This window comes from Erinaceus europaeus, chromosome 2 (genome assembly GCF_950295315.1).
Source record: "Erinaceus europaeus chromosome 2, mEriEur2.1, whole genome shotgun sequence".
In the NCBI taxonomy this organism is placed as follows: domain Eukaryota; kingdom Metazoa; phylum Chordata; class Mammalia; order Eulipotyphla; family Erinaceidae; genus Erinaceus; species Erinaceus europaeus.
The window spans coordinates 57,101,609-57,129,567 of NC_080163.1; the positions used below are offsets into that span (position 1 = coordinate 57,101,609).

Below are 27,959 nucleotides of genomic sequence, written 5' to 3' on the forward strand. Positions count from 1 at the left end.
CCGGCCGCCCGTCTGTCTGGGTGTCTACGCGGGTGCAGCCGTGCGCCCCTCCCCAGCCTTGGGTGCTGTGCAGGGGGAGGCAGGGCGTTTGCAGAGCCTGGCCCGCACCCCACATCCGCAGCCGACTGACCCTCAGCGCCCGCGCCCCTCCCCTCGCAGCCCGCGGAGCACCCCCCCTCTCCCCCGCAGCCCGTGCGCGGGAGCCTACGGGGGCCAAGGCGCGGCCGCAGGGTCGCCAGCTCCCTTGTTCTCGCTCGCTCGCTCTTAGCGCCCGGGGGCAGCCGAGCCAGGAAGCCCCAGCCACCTGCCCTCCAGGATGAAGAAGCTCCAGGGAGCTCACCTCCGCAAGGTAGGACTCCAGGGCGGCAGCACCTGGTGAAGGCGGGGGAGGGGGAATGTTGCAGAGACCCGCCCCTAGCCAAGTCCCGGGGGGGGGGTGGGGGTGGGGGTCCCCCGGGCGTCTGAACTGTCTCAGGGTTCAAGGGGGTCGGCATTGCTAGGAGGGACGGGTTCAAGGTGTGCCGGGGTGGGGCGAGCCCTACCCCACCCCATCCCACTCCTCTCACCCTATTCTGGTCTGGGGGTGGCGGTGTGATCGGATGATAGCTGGGGTTCACTGGATCGGGCCCTGCGAACAGGTGGCCACAGCCCCAAAAGGCACGATGTCAGGGGGGCTGGAAGAAGGCGCCCGCCCCTCTGTCTTACCCCCACCCCTTCCCTCAGGGTTAAATGTATGGTGGGGGTGTTAGAATAGCTGGGTGCCAGCTTCGACCTGAAAGAGGAGTGGGGTTAATCTCCTGACCTGTGCGAGCCAGCACCCCCTCTCCATTTCTTCCCGGTGCTTCTACACCTCCCCCACCCCCAGCGCACCACCTGCACTCTCCCTACCCCCAGCTCTAGCTTCCCTGCTAAGACCCTAGGCCGCCCCACTGCAGGGCCCCAGGAGACAGACAACAAGGAAGGAGGACATGGGAGACCCATGAGGGTGGGATGGAAGGCAACAGGAGAAGCAGGGAAACGTGAGTTCCCAAGACCTTGGGGCCCAGACTTCTCTCCGTGCATGGGGAGGTGGACCTCCCAGCCAAGTTACCTGTGTGCTTGTGGGCAGGAATCATAGCAAATTTTCCAGCCGTAGGGTTTTAAACTGAGTCCCTAGCCAAGGAGTGGGAGGTCCCGGGCACTGTTTCTACACAATCTCCCTGTGATTTTGGGTTGACCCCACTCCAGTGCCAGAATGCCAAAGCAGTCTCCACAGCAAGCCTGGGACCCTGAGGCTGGTGTTAGGGACCAGCCCTCCATCCCTGTTCAGATTCACTCCCCTTAGTGACCAGGCACTGGCTGTCTTATTGAATGACTTCTGGAGCCATTTGTATGTCAGGGGTCTTCTGGAGGAGGCCTACCCATCCCCCCTTTTTTTTCTCCATCCTCCTCCCTTCTTGCCCTTCCTCTCCGTCTCTCCAAAGAACCTGACCTCTCTAAGGGGGGGGGGGGGGATGGGGCTTCCTGTGTTATAATCACAGTTGGTTTTGTCATTATGCAATAAGCGGGGGGGGGGGGTGGGGGGGGTTGGTCTTTTGTTGTCCCCACATTATAGAGCAGGAAACCAGGGTGCAGAGGGGTGCAGCAACCTAGACCAATAGGGAAGGTTCTCCACAAGCGCGCACACACCCCACTTCAGGATTCCCACCCTTGGTTATAGGGAGAAGGGGACAGGGAGTGAGGACAGGTAAGTATCTACCAAGAATCAGCCTTGTTCTGAGAGGAGCCTGGGGGTGTGGGTCCTGCTCGTGCTGTTTGACCCAGGCAACCCCCGCCCCCACCCCCACCCCCCCCACCCCCCACGCTCTCACTCTCACACACCCCCCCCATCATTGTAGCTCAATTTGTCTGTTTGTACTAAGATGAAGCCAGGCCCCAGATCCCTAGATCTTTCTTTCACCCAGAGGAAGGCAATCCTTTACTCAGGCAATCCTTCCTCTCCCAGGTCCTGCTGATACTATAGGTCCCCCAAAAGAAGGGGTACTGATTTGGTACTGGGTACGTGATCCCGTGTGATTCCAGATGGAACATGGGGTGGGAGTGGGGACAGGCTAAGGAGTTTCACACTGGCTGGAATTGTGAAACAGCCTCTGAAGCTTCCCTCCATGCCCCATAGAAGCAGTTGGTGGCTTGCTTCATCGCCCCACCAGTTCCATCCTGTGTATGCCAGTTTCCTGGAATTCACCTCCCCCTGAGGAGGGGATCTGGGGGCAACAGGTCATCTGGGGATTGGCTCAGCTTAGGAGGATCTCATCCCCAGCCCCTGGAGTACGGGCAGGCTTCCTTGTAATTGGGGAAGGAGGGGGACGCCAGGACTGGCAGCATCCTGCTCTTGGAACTCTTGTCACCATGGAAACAGAGAGCCAGGACCGCTCCATGAGCAGAGAAAGGGCAGCAGCTTCTCAGGAGGGATCAGAGGCACCTCATCACTTGGCTTTCCTGCTGGCTGGCCTGAATGAAGCTACGGGGTCACAGGGTGACAGGCCAGTCCTGTGGTGCCAGGACCCATGTCAACTAGCTGTTACCCCAACCCTCAAGTCTTGTAGGCATTATGGTCCAATGATAACCCTGAAGGCAATCGATAAGTAAACAATAAATAAATAAATAAATAAATAAATAAATAAGGCAGCTTTTTCATCTTGTCACTATTACCCAAGACCATGCTAGGCTGTCCTTGTTCCCCCTGTCCTCTGTTCAGTGGCCAACCTCAGGTGGGATCCCCTCCACAGTTCTCACTGTCACTAAGACTCAACCCAACTGCTTGTTCTGCCACCAGAGTTTTCTGCCCTTCAGCTTGTCACTGCAGCCAGACATCCTTTCTCTGTCTTTCTTCCTGCAGAGCTCAGGTGACAAATACCCAGCAAAGCCTTTTCTGTCACTACCTGATTTATGTGTCACTTGGACTGGTGCCAGAAAGGACAGTTCTAGGGAAAAACAAACAAACAAACAAATCAGGCCATCAGTGAGGTATTGAGTCCCCAACCAATATGGTATATGATGTCTCCCTGTGAAGTCTCTTTGGTGACTCTTGCTTTGTAGATCATCAGAGCCAGAAGGTATTAGATAATCTCAAGACTTGCATTCCTTCTAGTAAATCCAAGTGCACTAGCTCCTTGAGACCCTTTCTTAATTAGAAGTGAGGATCACCTTCTCTGAAAAGTCACAGTGCTTGTGGGTCATTAATGGCTCTAGCAGGGTGGGGGAGATGGCATCATGGTTATGTAAAGACACTCTTAATGTCTGAAGCTCCCAAGTCCCAGGTTCAATCCACCAGAAGCCAGAGCTGAGTAGTGCTTTGGTAGAAAAGTAAAATAATAATAATAATAATAATAATAATAATAATAATAATAATAATAATAATAAAAAACAAAGACTCTGGAAGTCCTGCAGCAAAGAAACTTGGTGGTCTTTCTTTCTTTTCCCACTAGGCTAACTACTTGGGGGTCGATGCCTATAATGAATTCCCTGCTCCCAGTGGTCTTTTAAAATGTTTAATTTATTTTAATGAGAGGGATATAGAGAAGGAGACACAGGGTATGGGGTGAGAGCCCTACTCAGTTCTGGCTTATGGTGGGAATTGAACCTGGGACCTGAGAGTCTCAGTCATGAAAGTCTTTTGTAGAACCATTATGCTATCTCCCCAGCCCTGGTCTTTTCTTCCCTTTTTTAAAAAAAAACATTTAAAAATATTTGTTTATTCCCTTTTGTTGCCCTTATTTTATTGTTGTAGTTATTATTGTTATTGATGTCATCATTGTTGGATAAGATAGAGAGAAATAGAGATAGGAGGGGAAGACAGAGAGGGGGAGAGAAAGATAGGCACCTGCAGACCTGCTTCACCGCCTGTGAAGCGACTTCCCTGCAGGTGGGGAGCCGGGGGTTTGAACCAGGATCCTTATGCTGGTCCTTGCACTTTGCGCTACGTGTGCTTAACCTGTTGTGCTACCGCCTGACTCCCTTTTCTTCCCTTTCTTATTTTACCTTTTTAAAAATACTTTTGCTCATTTATTGGATAGAGACAGAAACTGAGAGGGAAGGGAAGATAGAGAGGGAGAGAGTAAGAGAGACTCCTGCAGCACGGCTTCATCTCTCATGTAGCTCTCACACACACACACACACACACACACACACACATACACACACACACACACTCACACACACACACACACACACACACATACACACACACACACACACTCACACACACACACACACACACACACACATACACACACACACTCTTAGCTTTTTAAGAGACAGAAAAAAATAGAGAGGGTTAGTGTATCACATCAAAGTATAGGACTGTGACTCTGGGGAGGGTATGTCCTGGAACATGATGGCAGAGGAGGACCTAAAGGGGGTTGCATTGTTATGTGGAAAACTGAGAAAGGTTACACATGTACAAACTACTGTATTTTACTGTGGACTGTAAACCATTAATCCCCTCAATAAAGAAAAATAAAAAGAAAAAAAGAAACAGGGAAGGGGGATAGAAATGGAAAGAAAGAGAAAAACCTGGAGTACTGCTTCACTACTCATGAACCCCCCCCATCCTCACAAGTGGGGACTATTTGCTTAAACCCAGATTCTTGGTGACACTCTTGGGGACATGAGTGCTCAAACAGGTGCATCACCGCCTGGTCCCCAGGAACTTGTTTTACTTTGTGTTGATCCAGCTTTTTCCAAATTGACCCAAGATATCTTTTATTATTCCTCCACTGAGCACACCTGAACATCACAAGGATGGGATTTTGGAAACACTGCTCTAGTCAATCCCCCTCAGTGTCCAGATGGAGAAGCTGAGGCTTGAAGGACTTCTTGTTAAAAATGTACAATGAATTGACTTAGACTGGCCACAAGAAGAGCAATTTCCCATCTTCCAGTTCACTGGGGCCTCTATTTTCCCCAGCTGTTTTTCAGGAACTGGGGGTTGGTGGTACAATGGTCCTGTCTCCTCTTGGGAAATCTTGCCTGTGCTGTGACATAGGTGTGGCTTTCAGAGCAAGCAGCAAAGGTGTGACTGACCCTGTCCCCCAGCTCCTTCCTGGAGTCACCTGCTCGGCATGGCTTTCTGGATTTTGGACAGTCTTCCTAGCACCTTTGGAGTTCCTTTGGGCCCTGTGCCTAGGCAGTTTAGGGATATGCCAGCTCACACAGCCTCCTCTCCTTGGGCCAGGCTTCCAAACATCTGGATAAGAGTCTCCATCTCGAGCTTCCACCTGAGGGAGGAGGCCCATGGAGTTTCCTGTCTCCCTCTAGTCACAGGACAGGGCCCTTCAAGACAGCTGGCCTCTGTTCTCTCTGCATGCATCTCCTCCTGTGTCAGGAGGATTAGGAGTTTCTGAGTCAGCTTAGTTTCTTGCAACTTCCCAGCTTAAAGTCACAGTCCTGTGGGCCTTCTGAAGTTCAAACAGCTCTTCAGCTTCCTTAAAGGATGCGGTGGCCCTGGCAAGTCCTCGCCTTCTGGTGCCAAGGTCCTGATTCTCTCTCTTGTCTTCCTGGAACCTCTCTTCTGCAACACTTTTTATCTGGTCACCTGCCCTGGGGACATGCTCCAGCTCTCTGTGTGGCTCTGAAAATATGGTGCTTATGCCATGGCCTTTAATATCAGGAGGCTGTGGACTCAAGACCCAGATAAGTGTGTCAAATCCTTGGGTACATTATAGTAACCTTTTAAGCTTGGAAAATTAAGGGCCAGGTGGTGGTATACTTGGTTGAGCACACCTTACCACATGCAAGGACCTGGGCTAGAGTCTCCCTCCCCACCTGCAGGGGGGAACTCTTCAGGAGTGATGAAGCAGATCAGCAGGTCTACAGGTCTCTCTCTCTCTCTCTCTCTTTCTCTCTCCCTTTACCCTGCCTTCTCCTATCAAATAAAATAGAAAGGAAAGAAAAGGCTGCTAGGAGGAGTGGATTCTTCATGTAGGTACTGAAACCCAGTGATAACCCTGGTAGCAATAAAGGAAAGAAAGGAGGAAAGAAAGAAAGGGGGGTGGGAGGAAAAAGAGAGGTGGGGGGAAAGAAAGGGCTAGGTGGTAGTGCAGCCAGTAGAGTGCACATGTATTTTTAAAAGATGTTTTTTAATATTTTCTTTTGCTGCTCTTGTTTTTTATTGTTGTAGTTATTGTTATTGTTATTGTTATTGATGTCATCATTGTTGGATAGGACAGAGAGAAATGGAGAGAGGAGGGGAAGACAGAGAGAGGGAGAGAAAGAGAGACACCTGCAGACCTGCTTCACTGCCTGTAAAGCGATTCCCCTGCAGGTGGAGAGCTGGGGGCTCGAACCAGGATCCTTATGCTGGTCCGTGCGCTTTGCGCTACGTGCGCTTAACCCGCTGCGCTACCGCCAGACTCCCTAGAGTGCACATACTACCATGTGTGAAGACCTGGGTTAAAGCCTCTGGTCCTCTGCAGGGGGGAACCTTCACAAATGGTGTAGCAGTGCTGTAGGTGTTTCTCTTTCATCCTCTACCAAAACAAAACTCTGACAAACATACACAAAAAGAAAGAAAGAAAAGAAGAGAAAAAGAAAGAAAGAAAAGGAAGAAAGGATGGAAGAAAGTAAGAAAAGAAGTGGGTCAGTAGCTCATCCAGCAGAGTGCACACGTTACTATGCTCAAGCCTCTGTCCCCACCTACAGGGGATGGGTGGCGGGTTGGCTAAGCCTCATGAGCAGTGAAGCAGTACTGCAGGTGTCTCTCTTTCTCCTTCTCTTATCTCTCCCTCCTCTCTCAATTTCTGTCTTTACATAATCAATGAATCAATAATTTAGTTCACAGGATTGCTTTGAGTCTAAAATCTGGTAAAGTCAGCACATAGTGAGTACTCCATACCTGGTACCATTACTAAAATCACTGTCATCCTCATTAGTTAGCAAGACCATTCTCTGATCTGAATGCTGTGCCAGCCACACTAAGTCAAGAGAGATGGCTTTCTTAGTGCCTGAACTTCCTGCTGGTCTTACACATTTGCTGTCATCTAGAACCTGAGGCTGACCTGCAAGTGGTCAAGCCAGTCCAGGTGAGAGCAGTGATCTCCCAGAACCAGCTTCCCATGGAGCCCTGTTCCTGTCCATGTTGCTGGTTTTCTTGGAGAGTGGTCACCTCCTCAGCCTTTCCTCACCTTTCACCTTTGCCCCTTTTGCTTTCTCTTGCTGGCAGCCCGTCACCCCAGACCTGCTGATGACCCCCAGTGACCAGGGGGATGTGGACCTGGATGTGGACTTTGCTGCCGACAGGGGCAACTGGACAGGCAAACTGGACTTCCTGCTGTCCTGCATTGGCTACTGTGTGGGCCTAGGCAATGTCTGGCGCTTCCCCTACCGTGCCTACACCAACGGGGGAGGTATGCCTGGTCACTCTGCTCGGGGGCTGGAGTGTGTGTGTGTGTGTGTGTGTGTGTGAGAGAGAGAGAGACAGTGAGTATAGGCTCCTGTGGGACCCGGGGAAATAGATTTTATTTTATTTTATTTTATTTTATTTTATTTTATTTTATTTTATTTTATTTGCCTCCTAGGTTATCTCTGGGACTCAGTGCCAGCACTTTCTTCTTCTAGCGTTTGCTCTTCTTCCATAGCCAGTCAACAGCAAAGCTGTCAGGAGCTGCTTGTTGCTGGGTTTGAAAGTGACTGGGGTCCATGTGGATTCAGTCGGCTAGGAAGGATCGTCAGTTTCCCCAATGAATGGGTACTCACGGGATGCACCACGAGAAGGTCGATCCAATGCATCTGAAGGCCATCTACAAACCGATTGCTCCTGGTGGCCATTTTTCCCCCATTTTATTGGTTAGGATAGAGAACAACTGAGAGAGGAGGGGGAGATAGAGAGAGAGAGAGAAAGAGAAACACCTGCAGACCTGCTTCACTGCTCGTGAAGCAGACACCCTGCAAGTGGGGAGCAAGGGCTTGAACTCTGATCCTTGCACAGGTGTCTGTGCCTCTTACTATGTATGCTTAACCGCGTGAGGCACCTCCTGGCCCTGGAAATAGATTTCTAGATGCTGGGGCTACAGGCAGGTACTCACCCCACCCCGTGACTTGCTCTTTCTTTTTAAAAATATTTTTTACTTGATTATTTATTTTGATAGGACAGAAAGAAATTGTGAGGGAAATAGGAGATACAGAGGGAGGAAGGGGGGCCAGGCCGTGGTGCACCTGGTTAAGTGCTTAGGTTGCCATATACAAGGACATGAATTCAAACCCCCGGTCCATTCCTGTAAGGGAGAAGCTTCATGAGCTATGAAACAAGAAACTGCAGGTGTCTCTCTGTCTCTCTCCCTCTTTTATCTACCCCCTCTCCTTCCAGTTTCACTGTGCCCTATCAAGTAAAGAAAGAAAAAAAAAAAGGCCATCAGGAGCCGTGGATTCATTGTGGAGGCAATGAGCTCGAACGATAAGCCTGGTGGCAAGAAAGAGAGAGAGAGAGAGAAGGAGAGAGACAGACACCTGTAGGTCTGCTTCATCACTCATGAAGCCCCCCCCCCCCCCATCTGCATGGACAGGGATTGGGCTCGAACCCAAGTCCTTGCTCATGGTAACGTGTGCACTAATCTGAGTGTGCCACCACCCAGCCCCAACATGACTTTTTTAAAATCAAATTCCTGCTGGAAAGCTTCATCAGGAGGACCCCTTCATAAAGGATGGGGAGCATCCGAGGGTGGGAAGCAGCTAACCCTTTCTCCCTCTCACCCCTCCTCCACTTGCCCATAGATGCCTATAGATGTCAATTTCCAGGGCTGGTCACTCCCTGGGCCCTGAGTGATGGTCTGAGGGAACGACCTTGGTTTGGTGGCAAAGAGTTGTATTCTCATTTGTGACACTGTGCTCTTCAGCCCCCCCCCCCACCTTCTCCAGATCCACTTCTCAGGCAGTCACCACCATTCTTTCCTCCTCTCGTGACCCTTTCTATTCACATTGCCCACTGCAGCTTCTCTCCCATTTTTAAATATGTATTTGTTTGTTTTTATAGAGACAGAAATTGAAAAAGGAGGGGAGGTAGAGAAAGAGAGACATCCACAACACTGCCTCATTGCTCCTGAATTTCCCCTTGCAGGTGGGGAGCAGGGATTTTGAACCTGGGTCCTTGTGCATGATAATATATGCACTCAACTGGTTGTGCCACCTCCCAGCCCTGATCTCTCCCATCTCAAACAAATCCTCTGTTGTTCCTTCTCTGTTCCTATTCCAAGGCTCACTGGCAGTGGTTGGGGTGGTTAGGCTTACCATCTGTCAGGCTCCCGGCTCCCTGCTTCCCCTGCCTGGCTCATTGAACCCAGTGGAAGCCTTTGGGCTTGGGGTGGTGGTGTGTGTGCCGTTGTTCTAATGAGCTTGCCTGGGCTCAGAGCACCCAAGCTCCTCTCCCATGGTCACCCGGTGGCTGGCAGGCTGCTGACTCACCATTCCACCTCGGTCCAGCATTTCCAGGGCCACCCTGTCTTCCCCATCTCTGTCCAGCTCATGGCAGAGTAACCAGCATCCATGTAGAATGGACTGAGGGGAGGATGGGCTAGTGGCTGGTGGCTGAGGGGCTGGAGCTCAGCTGTCTTCTTGCCTCACCCTGGCCCTGTCTCCTGGCCTGACTTGTCCCTGAGCCCAGCTCCCTGCTTGCGTTGGGTGCCAATGGAGACCTGCTGGAATAAGCTGTTCTCTCTGAAGGAGGGGCTAGGCCTCCCAGCAACGTGGCTTGTGTGCCTGTTACAAGGATAGGCAGGGGGCTGGCTGGTGTGGTGATGGTGGGCAGTTCTCTGAGGGAGCCAGCTACTGAAATGAGGTGAGAAGAAAGGATAGCATGGGTGATAGCCACAAGCAGTAGGAGTGGCAGGGAGGGCTAGGGGGAGTCTGGTAGACGGGAGCCAGATTCTGTTTGCTTGTTTTCTATTATTCGATAGGACAGAGAGAAATTGAGAGGGAAGGGGAAAATAGGGAGAGAAAGAGGAACACCTTCATTCCTACTTCACTTTTTGTGAAGCATTATCCCCTGTAGGTGGGGACTGGGAGTTTGAACCTGGGTCCTTGTACATTAATGGTAATGTGTGAGTGGAGCCAGATTCTAAAGGACATTGCTTTCTGGACTTTCAAGTGAGTCACTCATTCATGCATTTGCTCACTCACCCGTATCCACTCACTCAGTGTCTGCTCAGAATCCAGCCCTCATCTAGTGAGTAAATCCCCACCTGTCCCCTGGGTCCTCTGGAATTTCCTGGAAGAAAAGGAGCCAGTCTTGAGCTGGTGTATTGCACCAAAGTAAAAGACTCTGGGGGGAGGGGGGGAGGATTCAAGTCCTGGAACATGATGGCAGAGGAGGACCTAGTGGTGGTTGTACTGTTATGTAGAAATGTTATGCATATAAAAACTATTGTATTTCACTGTCGGCTGTAAACCATTAATCTCCCAATAAAGAAATTTTTTAAAAAGTAGCCAGTCTTGGGGGAAGTAGCACAATCATTTATGGTATAGACTTCACTGCCTAAGGCAGCAGAGATCTCATCTTCAATGCCTGGCACCACCTTAAACCAGGGCTCAGCAGTTCTCTAATTGTTTTTCTTCTTCTTTTTTTTTTTTTTTTTTATTAGAACACCGCTCAGCTCTGGCTTGTGGTGGTGTGGGAGATTGAACCTGGGACTTTGAAGCCTCAGGCATGATAGTCTCTTTGCATAACCATTATGCTTTCTACCCCCCAACCAAGCTCTTTGATTTAGATCATAAAAATAAACAGGTGGGGAGGGGGTCAGGCGGTAGCACAGCGGGTTAAGCCCACGTGGTGCAAAGAGCAAGGACTGGCATAAGGATCCCGGTTCAAGCCCCCCAGCTCCCCACCTGCATGGGGGGTCACTTCACAAGCGGTGAAGCTGGTCTGCAGGTGTCTGTCTTTCTCTCCCTCTGTCTGTCTTCCCCTTCTCTCTCCATTTCTCTCTGTCCTATCCGACAAACGAATGACATCAACAATAACAATAATAACCACAACAAGGCTATAACAACAATGGCAACAAAGGGGGAAAAAATGGCCTCCAGGAGCAGTGGATTCATGGTGCAGGCACTGAGCCCCAGCAATAACCCTGGAGGTGAAATAAACAAATAAATACACGAATAGGGGCCGGGTGGTGGCGCACCTGGTTCAGTGCACAGGTTACAGTGTACAAGGACCTTGGTTTGAGCCCCTGGTCTCCACCTGCAGGGTGAAAGCTTTATGAGTGGTGAAGCAGCGCTCCCTTTTTTTTCTCTCTCCCCCCTCCCCTGTTGATTTCTGATAGTTTCTATCCAATAAGTAAATAAAGGTAAAAAATAAATAATAAATGAATAGGGGCAGGAGGAAAGAGCACTACTGCCTGAAGCCCCCAGAGGTCCCAGGCTCAGTGCCTGGCACCACCACAAGCCAGAGCTGAGCAGTGCTCTGCATTCTAACACAAACACAAATGAATGGGAGGGCCAGGCAGTGATGCACTGAGATGAGTGCACATGTTGCCATGTACACGGACCAGGGTTCAAGTCCCCGGTCCCCATCTTCAGGGAGGATGCTTTGTGAGTGGTGAAAAATGTTGCAGGTGTCTGTCTCTCTTTCTCCCCTCCTCTCTCAATTTCTCTCTGTCCTATCAAATGCAAATAAACAAAAATTAAAAAATAAAAGAAAGAAAGAAAGAGAAAGAAAGAAAGGAAGAAAGATGGGGGGAAAGAGCATTATGGTTTGTACACCAGACTTTTATACCAGAGAACCCCAGAGGTCTCAGGTTCAAGCCCTGGCAGCACTGCAAGCCAGAGCTAAGCAGTAAGTACTCTGGTTGAAAAAAAAAAAAAAGAAGGTGGGGGATGGGGTCCAGGGCTGGTGAAATAGTTCACTTAGACAGTGCGTTGCTTTGTCATGTGCGTGACCCAGGTTCAGGCCTGGTCCTCATCTCATTTTTAAGGAAGCTTTGGTGCTGTGGTCTCTCCCTTTTTTCTCTGCCTGTCTCTCTCTACCTCAACAAACAAATAGTCACACAGGATCTCAGATTCCAATCCTCAGAGAAATGCTCTCGGGTGGCCAGGAGGGCAGGTGACCAAGGGAGAAGGGAGCCACTGTGCCTGAGGTTCCCGTGTGCCCCTCTCCCCACAGGCGCCTTCCTCGTGCCCTACTTCCTCATGCTGGCCATCTGTGGCATCCCCCTCTTCTTCCTCGAGCTCTCTCTAGGCCAGTTCTCCAGCCTGGGACCCCTGGCCGTCTGGAAGATCAGCCCCCTTTTCAAAGGTGAGTTCCTGGGGAGTTGCCCAGCCTTCAGAGAGGGGAGGGGATGGACCTCAGAACAGGGTGGGGAGTGGCTTCTCTGAGGCCAGGGAGGGCTGGCCTGAGGCCCTCTCTGCCACCCCCCCCCACCAACCCCTCACCCCACAGGTGCCGGCGCGGCCATGCTGCTGATCGTGGGCCTCGTGGCCATCTACTACAACATGATCATCGCCTACGTCCTCTTCTACCTCTTCGCCTCCCTCACCAGCGACCTGCCCTGGGAGCACTGCGGCAACTGGTGGAACACTGACCTGTGCCGGGAGCACCGAGGCCCCAAGGACCACAATGGGACGCCGGCGCTCAATCTTAGCGGCACTGTCAGCCCTAGCGAGGAGTACTGGAGGTCAGGCCCTCACTGCCAGGGAGCGAGGGGTGTGTGTCCAGCCCCGAGGGGCTCCATGAAGGCCCTTCAGAGTGTCCAGCAGCAAGTGTAACAAGTGGGAGGGGTTGGGCCTAGGCCTGTACCATCTTTGTTCTTTTTAAATATTACTTTATTTAAAATTTATTTAACTTATTTATGTATTAGTTTTTAAAATTTATTGGACAGAGAGAAATTGAGAGGGGGAGGGAAGATAGGGAAAGAGAGAGAGCAAGAGAGACACTTACTGCCCTGCTTCACATTTGTGAAGCTTCCCCTCTACAGGTGGGTACCAGGGGCTTAAACCTGGGTCCATGCACATGGTAATGACTACACTCAACTAAGTGTGCCACTGCCTGGCCTTAACTTTATTTTATTTACTTATCTATTTTTTTTTAATTGCCACCAGAGTTATTACAGGGGCTTAGTGCCAGCACTATGAATCCACTGCTGCCTGGGGAGCCATTAAAATTTTTTTTATTATCTTTATTTTATTTACTGGATAGAGACAACCAGAAATCAAGAGGGAAGGGTTGATAGAGAGGGAGAGAGACAGACACCTGCAACACTGCTTCACCACTTGCAAAGCATTTCCCCTGAAGGTGGAGACTCAAACCTGTGTCCTGGTGCACTGTAACATGTGTGCTCAACCAGGTGTGCCACCACCCGGCCCCCCTGGGGAGCTATTTTCTTTCTTTCTTCCTCTCTTTCTTTCTTTCTTTCTTTCTTTCTTTCTTTCTTTCCTTCTCTCTCTCTCTTTTCCTATGTTATCAAATAGGATATAGAAAGATATTGAAAGGGGAGGGTGGGAGTGAGATAGGAAGAGAGAAAGCTCATGAAGCATTCTTCCCTGCAGGTGGAGAGCAAACCTGGGCCCTTGCACGTGGTATTGAGTGTGCTTAACTGAGAGCACCACCTCTCAGGCCCTCCAATTTTATTTTTACGAGACCACTGCTCTGCTCTGGCTTATGGTTCTGGGAATTATATCTGAGACCTCTAGAGTCTCAGGCATGGTTCTGGGAATTGAATCTGAGACCTCTAGAGTCTCAGGCATGGAGATGTTTTGCACAATCATTATGCTAGAGCTCCGAAACTTTATATTATAAATATGTCTTATAGATTTATTCATATATTTCATAAATAGCCCTAGACTTAACTTTTATCATTAGTTTTAAATTTTTATTCAATAGGATAGAGAGAAGTTGAAAGGGAAGAGGGGGAGAGAGATACCTGCAGCACTGCTTCATTGCTTGTGGAGCTTTGCCCCCCTGGAGGTGGGTACCAGAGATTTGAACCTTGGTCTTTGCTTTTGGTAATATGTGCAATTAACCAGTTGTGTTGTGCCACTGCCAGCCCCCTATTTTATTTATAAAAAAGTAATATTTCACTGCTCTAGGCTGACTTTATTGCTAGAAAGGGAGACATGAGAGAGACAGAGACAAGGGCAAAAGACACCACAGCCCCATAGTTTCGTCGTGTGTGTGTGTGTGTGTGTGTGTGTGTGTGTGTGTGTGTGTGTGTGTCGGGAGCAGGATCAAGCCTGGGTTGTGTGCATGGGAAAGCAGGTGCCCTATCTAGGTGAACTATTTTGCCAGGCTGGTTCTGTGCCTTACTGTTGAAGAACCTGCCACAGTTGTTAGTAGTTAGGAGGGGCCTGCCGAAAAAATGTCCGCTGTGTCATTTTGGGTGTCGGTATGTGATCAGCTATTGGCCTTTCGGGGACTTCACTGAGGAGATTAGGAGATATTGCACAGAGGTGGGGAAGGGTCTACATTCCATGCCCTCTGTGAACCATTGGAACCAGGGGACAGTTTGAGCCTCAGAGGAAGGGCTAGCCTATAGAACTGGAGAAGCATAGTGGGGGCTGGGTATGAAGATACCCTGACCACCCCTCCCCACCCCCACTTCTACCTTGAGTCTCCTGCTTTTGCTTCCCATTGACCCAACCCCAACAGAGAAGGGAGGGGGGAGTCGGGTGGGAGGTGGCTTATGTGCAAGGACTTGAGTTCGGCCCACTGGCCACCACATGGGAATACCTGCGTGAAGGAAGCTTCATGAGTGCTAGAGCAGTGCTGTGGTGTTTCTCCTTCTCTCTCTCTCTATCTCTTTCTCTGTCCATCAAGAAAATAAAAATCTGGAGGTGGGAGGGTGATGCACCTGGTTGAGTACACCTATTGCCATGTGCAGGGACCCAGGTTCAAACCCCCATCCCCACCTAAAAGAGAGGAAGCTTCACAAGCAGTAAAGCCATGCTACAGGTATCTGTCTTTCTCCCTGTCTTTCTCCCCTTCCCCTAACAGTTTCTCTCTGTCCTATCAAATAAAATAAATACATGATTTTAAGCAATTAATCAATAAATGATTCAATCAGTAGAAGTCTGCTGGGAATTGTGTAGACATGGAGCCCCAGCAGTAACCCTGGTGCAAAAAATAAACGTAAAAGGAAGTCAGAGGAGAAGGCAGCCTGGCCGGATGATGGAGCTCTGTGCAAGCCAGCCCCTCGGGTGCAGCTGAGCAGAGAAGGATGGAGGAGGATCCTGTGACTGGAGCTGGGGGAGCCTCATGGTCTGGCCGTGCCTTGACTCGCCGTGTCCCTGGAGCCTGGCAGGGGACACTCAGACCTCCGTCTCCCACAGCCGCTATGTCCTGCACATACAAGGCAGCCGGGGCATCGGCAGCCCCGGGGAGATCCGCTGGAACCTCTGCCTCTGTTTGCTGCTCGCCTGGGTCATCGTGTTCCTCTGCATCCTCAAGGGGGTCAAGTCCTCAGGCAAGGTGAAGCCTGGGAATTCCCTACAATTTGGAGGGGTGGGGAGGGGTGAGGGCTTCCTGGAGGAAGTGAGGTGGGAACTGTACCTGGGGTGGTGGTCAACAGACTTCACCTGGCAAGAGGGAAGGGAAAGGGAGATCGGACTGGGGCCACTGTCTGAGGAAGATGTTAGAGGTAAGAAGGAACTGTGGGTCGACTGGCACGCTAGACTGGCACACTAGACCAAGGGCAAGACCTAGCTGCTATTTGAGACTGAATACTTACCCAGTGTCTGGCCCTTTGAAGGGACTCTGTGCACGTTTTTTTTGAATGCCTGGAGGGCTTATACATGAGCCAGGGGTCTTTGAGATGTGAGTGAACTAAATCTATTTGTCCCACTAGATTGAAAGGTCCAAAGAGTGGACTTTAGGCATTGGTGGTTCAAGGCTCTCCATCGATTTTATACTGTGTGTCTCTGGTCTCTCAGCAGTGCTGTCCTCCAGACAGGCTCCTCCTTGGGCTTTGTTCCTCATGAAGAACCACTGTAGAGGGGACCAGGTGGTGACACATTTGGTTGAGTGCTCACATTACAGTGATCAAGGACCTGGGTTCAAACCCCTAGTCCCCACCTGCAGGAAGAAAGCTTCATAAGTGGTGAAGCAGGTCTGCAGGTGTCTCTCTTTCTCTCTTCCTCTCCATCTCTCCTTCCCTTCTCAATTTCTTTTTGTCTCTATTCAGTAGTTAATAAATAAAATGAAGAAAAAATCTTTTAAAAAGGAGGCCACTGTAGGCTTACAATTTACTTGCTTAGTGAAAGGACCCCCCCCCCCACACACACACACACATTCCCCAGTTTGTGAAAATCATAGAATTGAGTCTCATAGGTTAAGCTGGATTGTGTACTTATGCCTGAGCCAGTCCCTGGGGCCAGCAGTGTTGTATGCACTTGACGCCATCCTTGCCCACTACCTCTGGTGCTGGGGATGGAATCAGCCCATCTTGGCAGAAGTTGAGGCACTGTCATCTGAAGAGGGACAAAAAGATGTTGGAGTGACAAAGCCACAGGTGCCCATTTTGGATGGTGAAGGGCCGAGAAACTGGGAAGGTCTAAGAAATCTTCCAAAAGGCTGAATTCTTGAATGCTGATGAACTAGAACCCATCCTGGCAAAATAGCTCACTTGCATAGTGTGCTGCTTTGCCCTGCATGCAGTGGAGGTTTGAGCCTGGCTCCCATTGCACTGAAGGAAACTTTGGTGCTGTGGTCTTGTTCTCTTCTCTCTCTCTCTTTCTCCCTCTCTCTGTCTCTATCTAAAAGCAAAACAAAACAAAATTAGAACAATCCCTTGGACAGTAAGGGGAAGTGTTGCCCTGAAGAACAGAGCTCTTAGCGGAAAGGCCAAAAAGAAAGAGCAGAAACGATCTAGAACAGGAAGCCAGGTAGGAGGCAGGCTGTAGGGAGTAGGAACCTGGAAGATCTATCCCAGGCCACCCAGAGGGCAGAGGGCAGAGGGCGGGGAGGAGCACTATTCAAGTGAGCAGGGTGGAAAGAAAGAAGGTCACCAGCCTTCTTCCACTCCTTGCCCTGTCCTCCCAGGTGGTGTACTTCACGGCCACGTTCCCCTACCTCATCCTGCTCATGCTGCTGGTCCGAGGGGTCACACTCCCGGGTGCTTGGAAGGGCATCCAGTTCTATCTCACCCCCCAGTTCCATCACCTGCTGTCTTCTAAGGTGAGGCTTTGGGGCCGGGGTGCTGCGGGGTGGGTAGGTGGTGCTGGCAAGTGGGGGAGGGCTTCTTGAGAAAGAGGTGCCAGGGCTAGAACTCCTCCCTGGTACCTGGCACAGTGCTTGATGTGCTTTTTTAAATGTCTTTGTCTTTTCTCTAATTTTTTTTGGGGGGAGGAGGAGGGGGGCAGGGGTTAGCCATGAGGACTTTGTGCCAGCATAATTCTACCATTCCTGGCAGAGCCATTTATGTATGTATGTATGTATGCAAGTTTAAGTTCAGATGGAAACAAGGAAAGACAGACAGAGACCACAAACACTCCTCCACCATGAAGCTTCCTCTGATGCTGTGCATGGTGCTCCCACGTGGTGCTGAAGGCTCAAACCCAAGCTCAGAACCTTGCACATGGTGAAGTGTGCACTCAACTGGGTGCACTATTTCCTGGCCTGTTAACAAATCATTTTTAAGGGAATTTATTTATGTAATTTTACATGAGCGGGGAGAGACGCTTATGGTGGTGCTGAGGACTGAACCTGGGAATTTCAGTTAAGTAAGTTGTATGCTCTGAAAAGCTGTGCTGCTGCCATAGACTCATTGTTTATCTATCTAGTTATTTGCCGCCAGGATCATATCTGGGCTAGGTGCCTGCGTGATGACTCTACCTCTCTTGGTGGCCATTTTTTCTCCTTTTATTATTTCTACCAGAGGCAGAAATAGAGAAAGAGACACTTGCAATACTGCCTCACCATTTGTGAAGCCTCCTCCCCTGCAAGTAGGGACCGGGAACTTGAACCCAAGTCCTTGAACATTGTGATTGTTACACTCTACTGAGTGTGCCACCACCTGGCCTCAGTTCATTTACTGAGTTGTTGGAAAAGTCATGACATTTTTTTCCCATTTTTTTTAATGCAAAAAATGTATCATAACTTTTTTTTTTGTCACCAGGGTTATATCTAGGGCTTGGTATCAGAACTATGAACCCACCACTTCCAGAGGTCACTTTTTCCTTTTTATGTGATAGGATTGAAACAAATTGAGAGGGCAGGAGCAGGTAGAGAGGGAGAGATAAAGATAGACACCTGCAGACCTGCTTCACCACTTGTGAAACTTCCCCCCTGCAGGTGGAGAGAGGGGGCTCGAACCCTGGTCCTTGTGCACAGTAACATGCGCTTAACCTAGTCCACCACTGCTCGACCAATACTTCATGACTTTTCTGACATCTTAGTATTATTCTTGACACTCATCCTGTGAGGTAGACATTATCTGCTCATTACACAGGTGAAGAAACAGAGGTCCTCAAAAGTCAGTGGTAAGCTCCAGGCTATGGGACAGAGAGCAGCAGAGCTGGGATCTCGTGCTTCCTCTGTCTGACTTGGAGTGCTGATGGCTGACAGTTTTGTCTTTGTGTTCCTCATGGGGGTAGGGAAAATTCAGGTCCCAGACAGGGAAACTGAGGCCTAGGGCTGGGAGGGCCTTGCCCAAGTCTCCTGGTGTGAGCGCGGGAGCCAGAGTGACTCCCGGCCAGGGTCTCCAGTCCCAGTTATTTCCGTGTGTGTCCTGTCTCAGGTGTGGATCGAGGCCGCCCTGCAGATCTTCTACTCCCTGGGTGTGGGCTTCGGGGGGCTTCTCACCTTTGCCTCCTACAACACCTTCCACCAAAACATCTATAGGTGGGTGCTGCCTGCGGAAGCGAGGGAGAGCGTGGTGGGCAGAGCTTTGTGGGGCAGGGACAGGAAAGCCTGGTTCATCCCAGCCTGTGCCCCGACCTCCCCTGGCAGGGACACCTTCATCGTCACCCTGGGCAATGCCATCACCAGCATCCTGGCCGGCTTCGCCATCTTCTCCGTGCTGGGCTACATGTCGCAGGAACTGGATGTCCCTGTGGACCAGGTCGCCAAAGCAGGTGTGTGGGTTGTCCGGCCCTGGTGGGTGAGGGTGAGGGTGTCTAGGGGTCTGCGGGGCTGTGTGTGGGTGTATCTGGAGTGTGACACAAATCACAAGTGAACCTGTCTGGCCAGGCCTATGGGGTTCCAGGTGTGAAGGGCTGGCTGTGGGGAGGAGGAACAGATGGGCATGTACTGATGTGTGTCTGGGGAGAAAAGGGTTTCTCATGTCCTGGCCTGTCTTAGGGGGGCCCAGATCTTGGGGGGCCTTCCTTGTCCACATGAGCTACATCCTGTGCTGGGGTGTCTGTGCAGGAGATTCTAATGTGTGGGCAATACCGTGAATCTGCAACTTGTGCCAGTTAGTTGTCTGAGTGTCTTTGCTAGTGGTGTTGCTGGTGAGAAATGATCATGTGCATACTATGTCTTCAGATGTGGTCTTCTGGGGGCCTGGAGATGGCGCACCCACTAGAGCACACACTTTGCCATGCGTGAGGACCTGAGTTTGAGCCTCCAGCTACCACATGGGAGCACCATACAAGGGGGGAGCTTCATGAGCGGTGGAGCAGTGTTGTGGAGTCTCTCCTTTCTGTGTCTCTCCTTTATCTGTCTTTCACTTTCTATAAGAAAAACAAAAAGTCTGTGAGGAATGGTGGAATCATTCAGGTGCAAAGCCCCAGGGAAAACCCTGGTGGAAAAAAAAAAGAGGTTTTACATTTGGGTCTTAATATTTATTTATGCGCTGAATTTATACATTCTATTTTTCTTTTATGTATCTTTATTTTTATTTTACTTTTTGTAATCATTGGAAGTTCACCATTCTGGGGTAACCTTTCCAGATAGCTATATGGGCCTACTGGTGGTTCACTTGGTTAAGTGTACATCTTACAGTGTGCAAGGACCTGGGTTCAAGCCCTGTGTCCCCATCTGCTAGGAGCAGGGGGAGCTTCACAAAGGGTGAAGCAGTGCTGCAGGTGTCTTTCCCCCTCTACAAACCCCCTTCACTTTGGATTTCTCTCTGTCTTCATCCAACAAATAAATCATATTTTAAAGGATTTTATTTATTAATTAATGAGAAAGAAAGTACATCACTCTAATCCATGTGCTGCCGGTGATGGAATGCAGGACCTCATGCTTGAGAGTCCAATGCTTTATCCGTTGCACCACCTCCTGGACCACACAATAATCTTTTTTTTATATATTTACTTATTCCCTTTTGTTGTCCTTGTTGTTTTATTGTTGTAGTTATTATTGATGTCGTTGTTGTTGAATAGGACAGAGAGAAATGGAGAGAGGAGGGGAAGACAGAGAGGGGGAGAAAAAGACACCTGCAGACCTGCTTCACTGCCTCTGAAACAACTCCCCTGCAGGTGTGGAGCCGGGTGCTCGAACCGGGAACCTTACACCAGTCCTTGCGCTTTGCACCACCTGTGCTTAACCTGTTGTGCTACTGCCCGACTCCCCATTTTTTTTAAAGAGAGACAGACAATAGCTTCCTGTAGTGCGGCAGGGGTTGCCTTTAAACCCAGGTCACGCATGGCAAAGTAGCAGGCTATCCAAGTGAGCTGCTTTGCATTTTCCCGGCTTTATTTTATTAATTTCATTTATTTATTATGTTTATTTCATGTGTGGTAGAGAGAGAATTTCATGAAAGTTAAAGCATCCTTCTAATACATGTGGCACCAGGGATTGGACCTGGAGACTCAGATATACAAATCCCACACTCTACCAGCTGAGCTATATCCCTAGCTGTACAATTCACTTTCTTCATCAACATTTGTCTGTTGAGCGCCCATGGTGTGCCAGCCTACATCCTAGAGCTAAATAGCCAGCAGTGTGCAGTTAGGGCATGTTTCTGGGTTTGGCTTTGGCTAGCATGTGCACGTGTGTGTGTGTGTGTGTGTGTGTGTGTGTGTGTGTGTGGTGGGGGTGTGCCCCAGGCTGTGCCCCAGGCCACTGAGCCAGTGTGCCCTGGCCCAGGCCCTGGCCTGGCCTTTGTGGTCTACCCACAGGCTATGACCATGCTGCCCCTGGCACCCTTCTGGTCCTTCCTCTTCTTCTTCATGCTGCTGACACTCGGCTTGGACAGCCAGGTGAGTGGCATCTCGGGGCGTGTGTCCGGCTGTCTCCTGGTACGCATGTGTGCATGCTGTGCTCTCTGATGCACTTCTGCCTTCAGTTTGCCTTTCTGGAGACCATCGTGACATCTGTGACGGATGAATTTCCCTACTACCTGCGGCCCAAGAAGGCTGTGTTCTCGGGGCTCATCTGCGTGGCCATGTACCTCATGGGGCTGGTGCTCACCACTGATGTGAGTGGCTCCACTGCTTTCCCTGGGAGGGAACCTGGTCCCCAAGGGCAGTGTGGCTGGGAACCCAGAGTCCCGGTGTCGGATTCAGAGAGATTGATGGCCGGGTCTTACTCCTGCCCTGGCCAGCTGACCTCACAGGACTGATCCTGAGCCTGTTTCTTACTGATTAAATGACAGGAATGAGGTGGGGGTGTCCCCTTCCAGCTAGGGTGGTGGCTCCACAGAGAGATGTCAATGATATTATCATTATCCTGTTTCTCCTGCAATTTTGGCTGCTTCCTACTCACTCCCCCTCCACTTTCCTCTTCCCTTCCTTTTTCACTTCTTCCTCCTTCACCTCTTTCTTTGTATTCTTCTAAATTTTAATTATTCATTTACTTATTTATCACTGTCAGGGCTTCACTTCTCTAAGCTGACACTCTGGGATAGAAAGCAATAGACAGAGGGTTAGGCAGTGGTGCTATTGGTGAAGCACACACATTACCATGTGCAAGGATCAGAGTTCGAGCCGCTGATTCCCACCTGCAGTGGGGACACTTCAGCAGAGGTGAAGCAAGTACTGCAGGTGTCTCTCTCCCTTTGTAGCTCCCCTTTCCCTTCTCAGTTTCTCTCTGTATATCAAATAAAGTGAAAAAAAATGGGGAGGAGGGCTCACTGGACTGTGGATTTGTTGTGTAGGCACCAAGCTGTAGTGATAACCCTGGTGGCAAAAAAACAAAATGAAAATAAATTAATTAAAATAAAATATAACAGACACAAGGTAGAGAGAAGACACAATGGCTCTGAAGCTATTCAGGGGGTGAGGGGAGCTGGCTCCAACCTAGGTTGTGAGCATGGTAAGACAGCACACTCTCCAGGTGAGATATTTTGCTGACCCATTACTTTCATTCTTTCTATTTTGCATTTCTTGTTTATGTTTAGATAGAGACAGAGAGGGAGAGAGAGAGAGAGAATATGCTCAGCACTGAAGCTTCCTTCAATGCAATGGGGACTGGACTTGAACATGGGTTGTGCACATGACAAAGCAACGCACTATTCACCAGCCTTTTTTGATTTACTTATTTCATGAAGATAGAGATATAGAGAGATAGGAGAGGGGCAGGCTGTGCACATATGAGCACATGAGTGTCAGGTCCCAGAGCATCATTCTAGCATATGCAATACCAGGGATCGAACTCAGGCCCTCATGCCTGTGAATCTGTAGCTCTACCACAGCGCCACCTCCTGGGATACCCTGCAGACAGCTCTCCTGGAGCAGGTGCTGCAGCAGGGAGCAGGCCAGGGGGCAAGGGCATCCAAAGCTGTGACTTGTGTTCCAGGGGGGCATGTACTGGCTGGTCCTCTTGGATGACTACAGCGCCAGCTTTGGGCTCATGGTGGTGGTGATCACAACGTGCCTGGCTGTCACCCGGGTGTATGGTGAGCAAGGCTGTGGGGGTGGGGGGGTCTTCCTAGGGGATTCTCACAGGGGTACCTGGTCTGGGATGGGGTTGGCCATGAGGACAAATGGGGAAGGTCCCGGGGGCCATGTAGGCCAGCTTCACTCGGTGCCTTCCCCATGCAGGCATCCAGAGATTCTGCAGAGACATCCACATGATGCTGGGCTTCAAGCCAGGAATCTACTTCAGGGCCTGCTGGCTGTTCCTATCCCCAGCCACACTCTTGGTAAGGGGAGCGGAAGGGGGACTGTTGGCTGGGGGCCCAGGATGGAGAGCAGGGCCCACCAGTTCAGAGAGCTCTACCAGGGCTAAGGGCAAGGGTAGGCACCAGGATTCTGTCTTCCTTCCTCTCTTGGAGCACTACCCATTTTTGGCAGCTGCATTGCAGTTGGCTGTCAGAGTGGGTGGGTGGGATGTTCTCAAGACTCACAGTCATTTTTTTTCCAGGGTTATTGCTGGGGCTTGATGCTAGCACGACATATACACCCATCAGGATGGCCATTTTTTCTTTGATATGACAGAGAAAAATTAAGAGGGATGGAGGAGATAGAGAGGGAGAGAGACAGAGAGACACCTGCAGTACTTGCTTCACCTTTGGGAAGTGTCCCCCCACCCCACCCCTGTAGGTAGGGAGCAGGGAGGAGCTAAAACTTGGGTGCTTGTGCATGGTAACATGTTTAACCAGGTGCACCACTGCCTAGCCCCAGGGTGTTGAAGCTGTGTTTCTTTGTCTTGGGGCTGGAACGGCTGCAGGAGTGGCTGCAGGACAACTGTCTCAGGCACTCTGAAGCTGTCTCAGGCTCCGACCTTTGGTCAGGCTAGCTCAAGCCCAGGCATGGCTCCAGAGAGAGACCAGCTGTGGTTCCAGCAAATCTGAAGGCTGGGTGGTCCGTCACTTGGGGGGCTCTGGATGGGGGTGTCTCAGATCTTGGGCTCAAGCTCAGGGGCCTGTGGGACCTTCAGTGAATGGGGAGCCCTCCCCAACAGGCCCTGCTAGTGTACAGCATTGTCAAGTACCAGCCCTCTGAGTATGGCAGCTACCGCTTCCCAGCCTGGGCCGAGCTGCTTGGCATCCTCATGGGCCTGCTGTCCTGCCTGATGATCCCGGCTGGCATGCTGGTGGCCGTGCTGCGAGAGGAGGGCTCCCTCTGGGAGGTGAGTCTGCCCCACCCACCCCAGCCTCTCCAGTGCCTTTGCCTGTCCTGTGGGTGTCTTTTACCTCCACCTGTGCTTCCTCTAAGCGGCTGCCTGAGCTCTGCCCCAGCGACCAGCTTGGCCCAGGATAGTGTGTGTGTGTGTGTGTGTGTGTGTGTGTGTGTGTGTGTGTGTGTGTGTGTAAGTGGGGGACTCTGCCCTGTGACCGCCTCACCCATGAGGGGCCTTGGGGTGGGTAAGGGGCACAATGCCAAGACCAGTGATATCAGTCAGTGTTTCAGGTAAACTTGAAAAAGACAAGGGAGCAGGGGCTGGGTGGTGGCACACCAAGTTGAGTGTCCACATCACCATGTTCAAGGACCTGGGCTCCAGCCCCTAGTCCCCACCTATAAGGGGGGAAGCTTCGTGAGCAGTGACATGGTGCTGCAGGTGTTCTCTTTCCCCTCACTACCTTCCCTTGCCCACTCAAATCTCTGTGTCCCATCAAATAAATATTTTTTTAAAAATGGAAGGAAAAGACAAGGGAAGCCTCCCAAAAATAACTCACTTATATAGTGAGCTGCTTTGCCATCTGCTTGATCCAGGTTTAAGCCTGGCCTCCACTGCATTGAAGGAAACTTCGGTACTATTCTCTCTCTATTTCTTTCTCTTTCCTTTTATTGTTCAAGGTCCCATAGTGAGTCAGGCAAGAATCCAGACTTGAGCTTGGGTGCCCAGACCCTCTTAGGGTGGGCTGTCACTTTCTTCTGTGACTTAGGAGTGGAGTGATGGTGTCAGCTCAGCCCATGACTGGGGCATGACAGAGAGACCCAGAATGCAGAGAGTACACAAACTGTTTGACACAGGTCTTAGAAAAGGAGATGGCGACTCTGAGGGCCCCTGGAATGCTGCTGTGTTGTGTGATCACTAGAGTCTCTATCCCTCTCTGGGCTTCTTTCTGAGGCTGTGTGTGTGGAGTCCCCTAGTATCAAGAGGCTGGCATAGTGGGTGAAACAGAGTGAACCTACTGAGAATGGGAGTGAGACTGAGCCCCCACCACCACCTTGCAACAGCCCCTTTACATACCCCATCAGAGATCATCAGTCTCAGCAAACTAGCTTGCACTGATTTCTCAATAGCTAACTGTCAGGGGCTGGCATGCTGTTGGGGTAGTGAGTCCTGCAGAGGATCCAGAGTCAGTTCTGGGGTGCTACCTGCCCAGTCCAGGGCTTCCAGCACTGATAATCAGGAGTGAGAGATCCTAGGTCTACCCTCTAGCCAAGCTGCAGGAGAAAACACCTCCATGAGCCACGGCTGCTCTGTTTCCTTTCTTTCTTTCGTCTTCTCTTTCTTTCTTTCTTTCTTTCTCTCTTTCTTTCCTTCTTCCTTCTTTAATTGCCACCAGAGTTGTCCCTGGGGCTCAGTGCTGGCACTAAGAATCCACCAATCCTGGTGGCCATTCCCTTTTTTTTTTTTCCTTTCTATTTTTCTTTATTAGGACAGAGAAATTGAGAGGGGAGAGGGAGAGAGGGAAAAAGGGAGAGGGATAAAGAGAGAGAGAGGGAGAGGGAGAGAAAGAGAGACCTACAGACTTGCTTCAACTCTTATGAAGTAGCTCCCTGTAGATAGGGACTCAGGGTTTGAACCCAGGTCCTTGCACACAGTAACATGTGAGCTCAACCTGGTGTGCCAACACCTGACCCCACTGCTCTATCTTTAATAGGAGACCTGTCCTTCCAAGCCTCAGAGCAGAGATCAAAAAGCCCACAGCCAGGGTCACCACTGCAACAGGCAGCAAAGCATAGTATACCAAGGCTTAGGCAGGGTCAGAACACCTAGTTTATATTCCAGCACTGCCACTACCCAGCTGTGTGACCCTGGCAGGGCGGTGGGAGCTCTGGGTATGTGAGTTGAGGAAAAAGGAATTTTGGAGCTTCCTGGCTTAGTCACATCTTAGCTCATTCCTCCATGGAGTCTGAGACTCGGGGGGAACATGGGCGGGGGTGGCGGTGGTATTTCAGTGTCAGAATGAGACCTGTGAGGGCCGCCCCAGGCCTCAGCATTCAGGGGGAGCGCCTCAGAATGGGCTCGTGGCTTGACCTTTGTCCACCCTGCCCAGTAACCGTAACAGCCACTGTGCACTGGCCTTTGAGTTCCCAGCACCCCAGAAGGTATCCCTGCAATCCCTCCTGGAAGGATCACAGTTGCCCCATTGAAGAGAAGGAAGCTGAACTTAAATTCTGAACCCTATGCCCACCCAACCTGTGAATCCCATCCACCTGGACATGGGAGCTGACTGCCTCCAAGAAGTCCCCCTGGGTTGTTGATGTGGGTGGTGTGGCCCGGGCTCTACCAGGTGCCCCATCCCGGGAAGCATCCCCCAACTGGCCATTGTCTCTACCCCTGCCCTTGTTCTGCTGCAGCGGCTCCAGCAGGCCAGCCGACCGACCATGGACTGGGGGCCGTCACTGGAGGAGAACAGGACGGGCATGTATGTGGCCACTCTGGCCGGGAGCCAGTCACCCAAGCCGCTGATGGTGCACATGCGCAAGTATGGGGGCATCACCAGCTTCGAGAACACCGCCATCGAGGTGGACCGTGAGATGGCCGAGGAGGAGGAGTCCATGATGTGAGGCGGGGCGGCAGAGCCAGGGCCACACGGGCAGCAGTGTGGTCGAGGCTGTGGGAGGGTGCAACTGGGATGCTGGCCTTGGGCAGGGCCCTCCTGTGGCCTCCACCTCTCCTCAACCCCCTACACACACACACACACACACACACACACACACACACACTCCTACACATATTCATATTCCTGTTCACCCCTACACAAAAGCTATACACACCCCTACACACACCCTACACACATACTTACACACACACACACATACACACACACACACACCTTAAAAACTGACAATGATCCCATTCAGCCATTTTACAGATGGACAGACTGAGGCCAAGGAGGAAGGACATGGCCCAAGGGACTAGACCTCAAATATTCGGACCAGCCAGCTCCCTTCTTTTTTATATGGCAGCTGGGGTCATTTCCATAGCTCCATGCAGGGCCCAGACTCCACTTTTCTTGGAGGGAGGGGGCTGCTTGCCCTCACATGAACTGACACAAACACAAGGAGGCTGGAGTGGCAGGAGGCCAGGGTCAAGGGTCAGAGCTGGCAAGCCAGGGGGAGAATTGCAGGGGGGCTACATGTGCAGGGCAGGAGGTAGGGCAGAGGGCAGGCAGGAGGGGCTGGTTCAACCAAAGTGTGGAAGTTAGACTGTCTCCCCCTCTACCCTGAGGTCAGAAGCTTGGACCCTGGAGCCAGGGGTCAGGGAGTTGGGGGAGTGGGAGACTTTACAATAGGCACCAGAGGGGCTGAGGGCTTGGAAAGGGCAGTGGGGGGTAGGGGGCTGTCTTAACTTTGCTTCAGGTGACGTCATTCATTCTGGGCCAATGTGCAGGGTGCATTAGCAGGGTGTGGTGGTGGGGAGGGGGTCTGCAAAGCGTGGGCCAGAGGGGGCTGTGGCCTGAGCTAGGGTATGAGAGGGGGGTGGAGAAGAGGTGTGTCTACATTCACTATGGCTGGCCCTGCAGGCTCAGGCCAGAAGGAGGCAGGAAGAAGGAGCCTCAGCCAATATTCAGAGCCCTGCTCTTCCCCTTCCCTGAGTCCCAGTGGCCCTCGTGGCCCTCCCAGCACTGCTAAGAGATTAGCTGTAGTTGACCAGGGCGACTCAGAGAAGGTCCACCTGGGTGGCCCTCTCCCCACTCTGCTCCTCAGGTGTGAGGAAGGAGGGGGGGCCACACACCAGGCCTGTGGCCAGAAGTCTTGGCATCTTCCACTTCCAGCCTTGGGAAGGGCTGCCGTGGCGTCCCTGCTTCCCCAAGTGATGGCTGGAGCATAATGACGCCTGAGTGTTGTCTGCCAGTGCCACCAGTTCTTATTTCTCTCCTGGTGTGTCCCCTGCCCATCCGTGTTCTGTCCATTTTCTTGTTCATGAATAAACACCAATGAGGTCACCCTCCTTACCTATCTTCTCCTGCCAAGAGCCACCAATAGGTGGCAGCACA

General features: G+C 51.1%; 1 protein-coding gene across 5 annotated transcripts; it reads left to right on the forward strand.

Annotated features, from left to right (window-relative positions):
- On the forward strand, positions 1-27,908 carry SLC6A7 (solute carrier family 6 member 7). Of its 5 annotated transcripts, none has more exons than XM_060181069.1 (14): positions 2-349; positions 7,202-7,385; positions 12,128-12,259; positions 12,404-12,638; positions 15,289-15,427; positions 16,997-17,131; positions 18,693-18,796; positions 18,944-19,029; positions 20,990-21,102; positions 21,189-21,320; positions 22,640-22,739; positions 22,885-22,985; positions 23,747-23,914; positions 26,317-27,908. In XM_060181069.1, the coding sequence occupies exons 1-14, from the start codon at positions 317-319 to the stop codon at positions 26,524-26,526; spliced, it is 1,872 nt and encodes a 623-aa protein (XP_060037052.1). In that variant the 5' UTR covers positions 2-316; the 3' UTR covers positions 26,527-27,908. The 5 variants fall into 5 exon arrangements, with proteins under 5 accessions (XP_060037079.1, XP_060037052.1, XP_060037061.1 ...); XM_060181067.1 differs by having other exon boundaries at positions 3-349; positions 18,905-19,029; XM_060181096.1 differs by lacking the exon at positions 15,289-15,427 and having other exon boundaries at positions 1-349; positions 21,022-21,102.
- Positions 27,909-27,959: the final 51 nt, after the last annotated feature.

Bases quoted from the DNA above. Each gene is read 5' to 3' on its own strand.
- SLC6A7 (XM_060181067.1), top strand. From the start codon at position 317: ATGAAGAAGCTCCAGGGAGCTCACCTCCGCAAG. The intron at 15,428-16,996 runs GTGAAGCCTGGG...CTGTCCTCCCAG, and splicing joins GGGTCAAGTCCTCAGGCAAG to GTGGTGTACTTCACGGCCAC. The intron at 22,986-23,746 runs GTAAGGGGAGCG...CCTCCCCAACAG, and splicing joins TATCCCCAGCCACACTCTTG to GCCCTGCTAGTGTACAGCAT.